Below are 11840 nucleotides of genomic sequence, written 5' to 3'. Positions count from 1 at the left end.
AAGATAAGTGGGTTGAAAAACAGTGTGAAGTACCATGGCTCGTTTCAGGCAACAGAGATAGTAAATAGCTTGTAGATTTCAGTGTCTGGTTTAGGGTTAAAAATAGAATGAGGTTTAGGTTGGGGTTAGTTTAAGGTCCTCAAACCTACAGAGCTTAAAGAGAGTCTAGAGATGCAGCACAAAGGCAAATTACTATGTGTGTACTATTTCTGCATCTAATAGTATTAGAGTTTAAATAGTTGACTGTCCATTTGACATTTTATGCAATAATCTACACAGGAGATTACAATTTTGAATAATGTCTTTTTGGGTTAATTTCTAAAAGACTTTTTATAAAATTTTAGACTCAGTATATCACTTATTTATGAAAACATCACCAGCCTCTTCTCAACTAAACAAACCATTACTTCATGAACACATTGCTTGACGACAGATTTAACCGCAGAGTTTATCTCTTCACTGTTGCTGTCTTTTAACAATAGCAGAGTGTGCGTGAAAACGTGATTGTGATACCAGACATGTGACTGTAATAGTCATCATTAGCCCACTAATTGACTAAGATGGGGGTAACCCTGCAATCAGTCAGCTAACAAAACGTGCTGTTACTCACTGGCAGGTAATGGCTTAAAGGAATAGTTCCCGACATTTTGGGGAATTACACTTATTTGCTTTTCTTGCTGGGAGTTTTATCCAGGTGAGATATCACAGGTGTGAGGAAACAGCCAAGCCTGGCTCCGTCCAGCGATAGAAAAATCGATAAATCTCGCTCACCAACAACTGTAAAGCTCACCAATTAAATGGTTACCAAAAAAATATATATATATATATTTTGGTTTTTTTTTTTTGGTCCGAACAAAAACTAAAAAGGCTAAAAGTTAGCATAACTTTCTGGAGAATGCCTTTAAAACTCCAACTTATATTTTTTGGGTTTTTTGTACAGATTAAACAAAAGAGATATAATGTGGTAATATGTGAGCTTTATGTGTGCTAATAACATTTGGACTGAGGCAAACCAGCTGTTTCCCCTCTTTACAGCCTTTGCACTTATACACTAAGTTAGCCCCTTTTAAGAGAAAGAAGAAGAGAAAGCTAATAAGCATTACTCAAAATATCTTAATTTTGAACTTAAAAAAACAAAAAACAAAAACACATCCCCTTTAAAAAAACATTTTTCTAAAAAGTTATAGCTAAAAGGTAATTTGATGCCTCTGCGTGTGTCCTCGGGACTCCCGGGCGGTTGTGTCGAGAGGAGGGAGGAGGAGGAGAGAGAGAGAGGCAGGCAGACACCGACCGCAGCAGCAGCAGCAGCAGCAGCAGCATGACCAGGAACCTCCACAGCGAGCAGACCTGACCGCTGTGACACTGCGCTCCCGTGGAAAGAGACCAGACCCCGGTCACCGTCTCTCCCCACCCTCCTACCCTCCCTCCCCAAAAGGCTTTCTCACACTTTAAACAACCGGAGAAGACGCTCCAAACTTGAAGAAGCAGAGCGGGCTGTGTCTGCTGTGCGCTTTAAAAACACTGATCAGGTCAGTCACCTTCCGCTCGGGGTTTTGCCGTTTTAGCTGAGAGTGTTGTGGCTGCAGCTTGGATGACAACGCGCTGAAAGCAAAAACAGCTTAAAAAGTCATTTAATCCTTCAACACTGAGTCTGTTTTTTTTAAAGAACACAGGATATAACTGTCGTCCACTGATATTAAATAGTTTCAATAGAATTAGTGAATAATTCAGCCTGTTTTGGGGGAAGTGGTTGAAACAGACTGTTGTAAATGATCCATGCTTGTCAAGAGTATTAAGACTTGTTAAGGTTAAGGTTTTTTTTTTTTTTTGGAGTGTGACTGGCTACTGATGGGGTGGGTGGTGATGGTAAGGGTGGGGGTGCGGTCACAGGACTGACAACTGGCACACAGTCAGGTGTTGGTCCATAGTGTGTCTGCGGGCCACAGGGTGAGTGTGAGTTTGACATGCAAACACCAGGCAGAGATTTTAACCATCAAAGTGATCACAACTTCTCAGGTGAGTACAAGTGAGTGTTTGTGTCTCACTGGGTTCATAATGCTGAGCTGGATTACACAGGGGACTCCATTAGAGGGGGGCAGGTTTGTGTGAATACATTTTAAAATGTTATTCTATATATTCTTCTCTCATGTCATGGTCTTCTGTGTCATGTGAGGGATTTAGATGTTGCACAACGTTGAGGCAGTTCTGTGTTTTTGAACTGAATGGAAAATCTTGGTCATGACTCAGCAATAATGTGGACACAGCGTAGGGGCCAACGCTGACTTCTCTTCTGAGGTTTGCTGTGTGGCTCTGTGGTAGCTGATGTGAACTGGCCTAATGTTGTTTTATTATGATGTAATAGTGGCACTTATACAACAAACTTATCAGTTTGTTGTACAAGACTCGGACTGTCACTGCCAACAGCGCGTTTGGTTGTTAACCTTATCTGTGGACGTCCATCACTTTGTATAATCTTCATGTCAATAATCTGATAGCACTTTGAGCACTGAGGGAAAACCTATTATTGAGAATTATTTTGCAACTCTAAAATAAATGTTTTTACATATTTAAATCAATTTAAGCTTTGCTCTTAATATTCATAAATATTAAGGGACAATTCAGACGTTTACATTACTGCAGACCATTTAAAGCATGTTGTCTACCTTCCAGGCAACCACTAATTTCCAATAATTTCATTATTCTGTTTAATAAATAACATGTAGAGATTTAAATTTAAATTTGCTTGTTAAATGTCCCTTACAATTACATCTGCTTTTATTTTAGTCAAACCTCATATTATTGAGGTGATGCAGCTGACGACGCTACGTCATCACACAATGATACATCTTAATGCAAAGTGGTCTGTGATAGATCTGTCTGTTTAAAGTAAATTTCCGTAAGTTTTTTATAACAGTGTATTGACACCAATTGAAACCTATCACTGCTTGAAAGACAGGAAATCAACCTACAGCAGCTTTGGAACATAGCCAGTTACGTAAAGTACATATCGTTGGTAATAAATGAACTTAAACATGCCAAACCATCTGTGTGGTCTTTGCAAGTCATGCTGTTATGTCTCCTAATATTGCTGACAGCTCTGTAAAAGAAAAATAGCATCATTATATCATAATACAGAAAACAAAGAAGTCAGATAAACAACACAAACAACAAAAAGTCAGATAAACAACAGGCAACAGACAGTCTTTTACCAGAAGTAAGACGTTTTTCTTATAAGCCAACCAGAAAATATATGACTGAAAAAGAGAGAAAGTCATAGAGAATAAACAACTGTTTATTCACACTTCCTGAAAAGTTGAATACCAAGAGTTACATATTTTTACAGATAATCCTGTAATTAATGAGTTACAGGGACATTACTCATTTTACTGACTGCATTTATCAGAATATCAAAGGTTCTAAGTTTATAAAATGTCATCGCTGATGTGCCATTGCTATTTTAAAACAGGATAACCTATTATATATTTGAGGTTGAGACATAATATCTATTTTAGAGAAGTTATAAAAGGTCATTTCACAGATTAACACTGCTCGGCCAGATTGATGTCATACTCTCCCTTTCACATCATGTTCATAATTTTGTTTGGAATTCATGTGGCATTGGGCATAATCGTTTTGTGTTTGCGTTTCAAAAGTGTCCAGCTGTTTGAGTTTTTGATCTTTTATGTACAGAATGTAGCACACAAATGGATTTAGATACATCAGATTCAAATCTCAAGAAACTTAAATCAGTCACAGGAAAACACATCACAACATATCTTGTACGACTTGTAATCTCAACATGAGTTGCTTTAAGTCTGACTGACTGAGTATGTTGATACAGCAGCAGTCAGAGAATTAGTGCTTATCATGTTATATAATTCCTAAAGGGAGGTGTGTACGTATGTGTATATGTGTGTGCACGACTGAGACTGATTTGGACTTTGCTCTGTTCTCATAAATGAAAAGGAGTGTCTCATGTTTATGTTGTCCCACACTTGTTTGATTCTTTGCAAACAGCATACTTCCATGCAGAGCTTTTATTTGAGTCGGTGTAAAGGCGCCTCAATACCAGGATTAGTTTTTTGACAATCTGTGTTAATTAAAAATACCGGAAGCGTTCAGTCTTCTGAGAAGTTGTTTTCAGTGGTTTCAAAACGCTATATATGAAACCTCTGTAAGAGCTAAACATAATCACTACAGGGAGGAAGATGTTCAACGGTGCATTTGTATCTGTATAAAAATACAGACAAAAAAAAGGGGGGGGGGGGGGGGTATACCGCCAACATCCTGATTTGTTTACTATATTTCAGCTTTTCTTATTGTTATTGTAAACATTTTCAAAAAGGCCACCTTTGATTCGATATTATCAGATGACATTGAGACCATGTTGACACAGTTCAGCCATAAGGTCATCAATTTGCTTAGTTTTTTTAAATTAGGTGTAATTATTAACTTCAAGGCTAAACATTTTCACCATTTACTACTTACAGCAACATTTTTTGATGCCGAATATGATTTATTTTGACATCAGACAAAGCTTGGAACAGGAGCAGGTGGTTTGCTGATGAAACATTAAGCTCCGGTAGTTAATCTTGTCTCCATTCATACTTAGTCAAACCCCAGTATCCGCTCTTCTGTACTGTACAATCTATATTGTTATTAATGAGCAGCAGGAATTAGACTAGCAGCATATTTTTAGCAATGCGATTTTTTGCAGTATTTGCCACCTAGGAAGTGACTCATGGTAATGGAAACATCAAAGCAAGTTTTCAGTTCTCACCTCTTTACATTTTGGACACTTTGTTTTTAATGCAAGGCACTTGGGCCATGTCTACACATTGTGAATTAATTTTAAAAAATCTATCTTTTTAACTAACTTTGTCTCTCAACCCCTGCTTACAGTCATTTTCCACACCCCAAAAACTGAAAATCAAAAGCCAATTTTCAGTTGCCCTCTAGAAGAAACAAAAGTAAGATGTTCTTTCTGTTCTGCCGTCATTTTTACTTGAAAGTAATGATGGCCAAACTCACAAAAATAGGAGCCAAGTTTGAATAAACCTTTAATTTTTTATATTAGTACTCGGTTGGTAATCCACCTGCGCACACACAGACATAAAGACACTCATCAGGCAGCGCAAACACACACACATACACTAATATGAGGAGTTTTCCGCGCCAGTGCACTTTAACATAGATATTATTCAACAGACACTAGGGATATCTAGCAACCTTTACCCTAATTTCCAGTTTAGAAAGATGCGGTGGCAAACAGCAGCTCCTTAGGTCAAAACCTCGGTCTCTAGTGGGAACTTAAGACTGACTCAGACCCCAGACCGTGGGTTCACTGGCGTTGGCACGGCTTGAGACATCACCAGTTCAGGTCTTGCTAAGGATGATGTATGATGTATGCAATCCGCCCACTCGGTTTGAAATTGGCTAATAATGATTAAATGCCGAAGGATCTTATAAATAAATAAAACAGGAACAAGGGTTGCCAATAGACTGCTTTCCCTCTGTGGAAATTTTTTTTACCTCTTTTTGTTGCTATCTTTAACTATAATATTCTGAATATTTGAATCGCCTATAAACCTGTCCACCTTAGTTTCTATTGCTACACCTGTCACGCTTTCCTTTCTAAAATGGCACATATGAAGGTTATGATGATAGTGGCGCAGATGTACCTCTCAAAACTCATAATAATGTTTGAAACAGTGGGTCCTTGATTTCAGATAGGCAGACTAGAACTCTCCCAAATTCCAACTCCAACTCTTGGCCTTGGGATTAGCTAGGTTGCTAATGACGATGGCAGTTCACATTACAGCAGACAGAGATGCTGTTTAATCCTTACATTCCTGTGAATTTGGTTTTGAAAAGGCTAAAAAAGACACCACCCTCTAAACTCTTTAAATGCTCAGTATTCCTCTCATTACAGCCCCGTGCACAACATGTTGAATGTGTGGAGAAAGCTAAAGCTTGACGGGCCTGCTGTGCCTAGTTGGACAATCGCAGCGGGGGGGTTAGCAAAGAGTCAATTGTTGATCCAACTCTGACACTTTTTTTTGCTCATTTCAAACCTTTGTTGAACCTTCCTTTTTTACCGACAATTTAAAATCAGTTCCTTTATTGGGTACGCCTTTTCCCGGTACACGTGTTTACAGTACGTTCTGTGAATGAGACTCACGTCATGTGTTGTTTTGTTATTATCCTGCTAAACACCAACTGAAGGCAGCACACTCCCGTCTTTTCCTCTCCACTTCGAGGAACAGGGCACGACCTTTCCCACATTGTACATCTCCCTCTTCCTACCGTGTTGCCCTCCTCTCACTCCCTGTAGTTTAGCTAAAAATCTTCGCCGTTGTGATTTCTCACTTGACTCCCACAGCTGAGATATCATTAACCTATGTGACGTCATCATGAATAGAAATTGTATGGATTGACTTTTCTGTTTATCTCTGGGTCGCTTCTCTCTGTCATTCTCATTTCTAACCATAGTATCCTGTTTTCAATGCAACACCACTCAGGTGTGTGTTTGTGTGTGTCAGTGTGTGGGACAAAGATAGATACATTTGGATTTGGTCCTCCTGTCATAAATGGGAGAAGTGCCCTGAACTTGCTGTTCACACATGTCCTCATACACATATGTCGTTCAGCGTTACACAATGGCACATACATGTGTTATGTGTGTGTGTATGTGTGTGTAAGGCCTTGACACTCCTTCCCCTTATCCAGCAAGGAAGCTCTTGAGGCTCAAGAGACTCATCAACCATTAACTCATAACTATTTAAAGGATTTGGGGGAAAGTTCATGTCCTCAGATTATTATTAAAACTGCAGATTCCCAGAGAGCAGCGTATAGAGAGCAAACACACACACACAGATATATACTACAACTGTGGATGCCCTCTCTCTCTCTCCCCTCTCTCTCCGTGTGTATGTATATTGACCTGCTCAAGTGTGTTATACCTGACTTTAAATCATAAGGTCCAATATGCTTATATCCTTACATGTGCAGATATAAGCAGTATAATGTAAGTATGTGCTTGTCCCTAAATCCTTAAAAAGTTTGTCTTTGTCTGCATAAAAGGGTTTGATTTTTTTTTTTACAATTCCCCAGGGTACTTCTTTAACCATGTTGTCCTATAATACAAGGCCCACCTCACGTCCCAGCCAGAATATGATTCGGACGGCAATGTAGAACATATCCTGAACATCAGTTTATGTATGTGTGTGTGGTGTGTTGTGTGTGTGTGTGTTGTGTGTGTGTGTGTGTGTGTGTGTGTGTGTGTGTGTGTGTGTGTGAACCTGGCAAGAACAGCTTTCCCGTCACAATGGATAATTAAATTATGTGACAATGATCAAAAGCTGGGTTGACAGATTGAAGAGTTAGATTAGTCCCCTTTTGTTTAAAGACTCCTGCTGTTGTATGTCGTGTGATATCTAAAGTTTTTTTGGGCGGGGAACACACGTAATGATTTTTGAGCTGATTTTGGTATGACCGTCCGATTTGAGTTTTAAATGATTGTATTAAACATTATTACTTACTCACTTTCTTTTTGAGAATTAGATGAGTAGAACAGTACCACTCTTGAGGCACTAATTATTGAGCTGCAGCTGTAACTGCCCATAACATAATTAGATACATGATACAACTGATGAGCTTTAGATGGCTAGTAGGTATATTTATTTAACTTTGAACATGGTCAGGCTAGCTGTTTTCCACCTTTTCCAGTTTTTATGCTAAGCTAAGGCTAATTGCATCTTCTCATTTAACCCTGAAGATGCAAAAAAGTGAAAAGGCACATTTCCTGATATGTTGAACTATTCCTTTAAATTCACCTCACACATGACGGTATTCACAACACATTATCTCTGTATTTACTTAGTTGTTCAGTATGTTTCTGTCAGTTTTGCACAGAAGACTGTTTGTCCAGTCTACATAGGTTTCAGCTCGTCTTCACTTCTGTCCCCACCTTTACCAAGTCCTCAGTGCTCTAGTTACACATTTCCACTGGTTTGGTGAAAAACACAATGCCTTGACGACGCTAGAGGGTTAGTAGCCAACAACCACAGTGCTCCCACTTATGAATCATTTAGTGCCAACACACTTAAGTTTAGCGTGGTTGGTGAAGCTTAGTTTGGACACATCAGAGGTGAAGTCTTAAGAAGCATACATTTGCGTTTACAACTGAGAGTGGAAATGCTTTTTAGTTCACTTCACTTAAAACCAGTGTTGTGTTGGTTGTTGGAATCCGACTCATATTATGGTTAAGTTGATGATGGATTCTCTTTGTTTCATGGTTAGTTTCAGCACACATATACTCCACACAGAAACACATAACTTGATGTACAGAAACAGTCTCTATTTCAAGTTAGATGGAAAAACAATTGTATGATTGGGTGAGTCATTTTTCGTAGTTTGTCTCTACACTTGAGGTTTTTCAGAAGTTGTTTCAACTTGTACCTGAGGTTTATGTTTCAGCCTACGGCACTGTATCTTTTTCAAACTGTTAAACATGGTGGTAGATCTGTCATGTTGTGGGTAGCCACTTTGTCTGAGCCTTTAGTTTAACATCTGAATGGCTTTGAAAAGCAAGAAAAACCCAAAGCAGGAAAGTTAATTCATATGAACAGTGAGTGTTCTGTGCTGTAGTGCTCAAATTCAGTTTCATCGGGATAATATATCAGATACCTAGCAGTCACCTCATCTAAACATTTTTTTTTGTCTTCATAGAAGTGATGACGTTCCCTCTTGGAAAACATGCAGCTCAACATTCTTTCAAATTGGCTCTACATTGTTGAAATGATCGGTTGTTGTCCCAGTGCACACTCAAAGTGTGGGAGTATTGTATTCAAAGCTACTGTCAAGCTAATTTGAGACCACTTGACCTAACCTGTTCAGCCTTGACCCCTTTGGGCAAAATAAGACAGTGGTTAGTGAATGATTGACGTCAGCCAGACAACTTTGTGTGTTCGAATGATTCAGTCAGTGTGTCTCTTCTGTCTCATTTCCTTGATATTTTTTTCACTTGTTTTCAGGAGCACTTTTGTGACATAAGTTTTGCTTTGTCATGTTTTTTTTGTGCATCCCAGTTTAGTCACGTAACTTATCATACAAATGGAAACGCAGGCAAAAATGTCCCATTGTCCCAACCAATAAGAAGAAACCACTTCTCTCTTGTTTAGCCTGGGAACGTGTGCGATCACTACACCATGTTTTATGTCGTAGGATTTGAACACATTCACAGTAAGAGACAAATAGTGGATGCTGTGCTTTCTTAGTCTATTTATTTATTGAGAAAGGACAATGCACATTTATCAGCTTCACTGTAAATGTATTAGTGTTGACCAAAATTCACATTTCAACTGCTGTCCCAGAGCCAGATGTTCAATCATGTACATTAAAAACAAAAGAATGCAGACAAAACATAAATGCGGGTATATCAGACAGATTGTACTATATTTACCCACAGCCATAGTTGGGTAAAATATAAGGTCAACTTGAGGTCTGTAGTGCACTGTTGAAATCTGTTCACCCTCAGTTAAAGTCACAATAATAAAGGACACAGTAAACACCTGGCTCCAGTCTATGAGCTACAACAGCTCTCATATTCTGGTTAGAAAAGCAACCGTTACGATTGTATTTTTAATTGAATTAAATCAGAGAACCAGCAGGCTTGTACTGTGTTGGTATTGCATGAGGAGGCAGAAGTGAGTGCGTCACCACTGTCACATCGACACTGAGTGACTGACAGGAGGGAGAGAAGTGCAACCAGAGAGGCATGATGAGGTTGCCTGTCAGAGTGAAGCAACAGGAAATCATCTGCATCTGATGTCTACCACCTTACACACACACACTCAAACACACACACACACACAGGATAGAACACAAATAGAAGGAAACACATTAAAGCACATGGACACACATACACAAGTATATACTGTACAGTTACGCAGAGACATGCAGAAATAAAATAAAAAAACAGGAATGAAAGACGTGTGTGTTTGTGGCACACACATACACACACATACACACAGACCACATGATAGTTAGCTGTCTGAACTTCTGCTGAGCCTAGACTCTGTCAGAGAGAGAAAATGTGTTTGTGTAGTTCCCTTTCTATCGGTCATCACTTCCTGAGGAAAAGTATAACCACACACACGCGCGTCTGTTCTGTCACTGCCACTGTCAGGTTGCTGGTCAGTGAGCTGACACTGAACACGCTCGGGAGAAACAGGGTGAGTGGACTGTCCTGTACCCTGTGTGTGTGTGTGTGTGTGTGTGTGAGAATCAGTGCATGAGTTGTAGATAGCTACACTGACCAGTCTATGGCTACATCTGAAAAAATGCTTTAGGTTGTCAGACAGCAGCACTGAATACATTTGTATGGCTGTGTGGCTAGTCGATTTCCACTTTTAGTTTTTCAGCAATCAGGGCTTATCAGTAGGTCAGTCAGTTTTGTCTGATATGCAGTAAGCCTTCTCTCAGGCAGTCCGTCACCACATATGATGTGCTATGATATTTGGTAGTACCAGCAGTCATATTCTTCAGACAGTCTTTTACTTTGTGTTCTTGTGGTTGTTTTGTGTGTAAATGCATAAACCAGGTTAAGTTACAATTAGACATGAAGTAGTTGTGATATTAAAGAATATCCTCAGCTGTATAATAAACCAATCCTGTGCGTGCATCTTTGTAAACTCTATAGATTAGTACGCTTTTTTAAAATGCAGAATAGCACTTTTTCTTTCATTAGATTCTGTTTTTAAGAAGTGTTGCCTCGTCCGTAATGTGACCTCAAGTTCACCTGATGTTAATCAATGTTCTACTTTACTTGCTTTGGAAGGTGAAACACAAAAATTACATGAAAAATCAAATAGAAATCAGAGAGAGGTTGTCTGGGTATTGTTTTAGTCAGAGCTGTGCCAAGCAGATAAAGAAATTGTGGTTTTTTACCTCCCACTGAGCCAAGCTTTGAAGTTTCATGAGTAAATTCAGTACCAACTGAGCAAGTGGGTTGTCAGACAGGAGGAGACTCTCGTTTCTGTCGAGAGGGCAGTCCAGACCTCTGGCTGACACTTAGTGTGCACATGGTTTTCCATTACTCTCCTGTTTGATCATTTAGGTGCAGAAGGGGAAGGCCCTTTCAGGTAATTCTGCCCATAGTGGCTTCACACCACCAAAGTAAAAGTGCTAATTTCCTGAAGAGTGAGGCAGGATGACAGCTTTTTCAGCATATACACTACATGCAACTTTTTACACCATGCTGTTTTTGAAGTTCTTTTCTAGTCATGTACACAACGATTACAGTGAAGCAGTCATTGACAATAAAAGGCTTAGATCTCAGGCTCTTACAAGATCACATAATGGAACAAAATCTAAAGACATATAATAGTGGAAGCAGTAAAATATAGATATATATTATGATATAATATAAAAAAGTAAAATATAACACTATGTAATCAGGAGTTGCAGTAATGTAGTATACATAATGTTACAAACGATAAGATTGGGAGATTGATGCATTTAAATATATATAGTATGATGGCTGTGATGGACAAACAGCTTATAACCAGCCAGTCAAATACATTTATATATAATGTGTACAGATATAATATGCAGGAATATATATATATATATATATATATATATGCTCAAATGTAAACAGTAAGTAACCAGGTAAGTAAGGCGGAACCAGTACAGTAGAATATGTATGTACAGTACTAATAAGTACAGTATGACAATAGTATAAACTAGGAAAGTGTGACATCAGTGTATCATTGCAGAGTGAGTAAAGTGTTGTTAAATCAGCGACTTACAAATAAAGCACAGCATTATCACAACAC

The 11840-nt window shown here is 38.8% G+C and overlaps 1 protein-coding gene across 1 annotated transcript in view; it reads left to right on the top strand.

The window, feature by feature from the left end:
• The first annotated feature begins 1886 nt into the window (after positions 1–1886).
• The window catches only part of pparg (peroxisome proliferator-activated receptor gamma), a 29960-nt gene continuing 20006 nt past the window's right edge, over positions 1887–11840 (top strand). Inside the window, exon 1 of the mRNA XM_035661254.1 lies at positions 1887–2016. Coding sequence (XP_035517147.1) covers positions 1965–2016 — 52 coding nt within the window. The 5' untranslated portion in view covers positions 1887–1964. The remainder of the gene's footprint in view (positions 2017–11840) is intronic.

The sequence above is a fragment of the Morone saxatilis genome, unplaced genomic scaffold (assembly GCF_004916995.1).
Source record: "Morone saxatilis isolate NCDOM2014 unplaced genomic scaffold, NCSU_SB_2.0 Contig18, whole genome shotgun sequence".
Taxonomy (NCBI): Eukaryota; Metazoa; Chordata; class Actinopteri; family Moronidae; genus Morone; species Morone saxatilis.
This window is presented reverse-complemented; position numbering and strand designations above follow the sequence as displayed.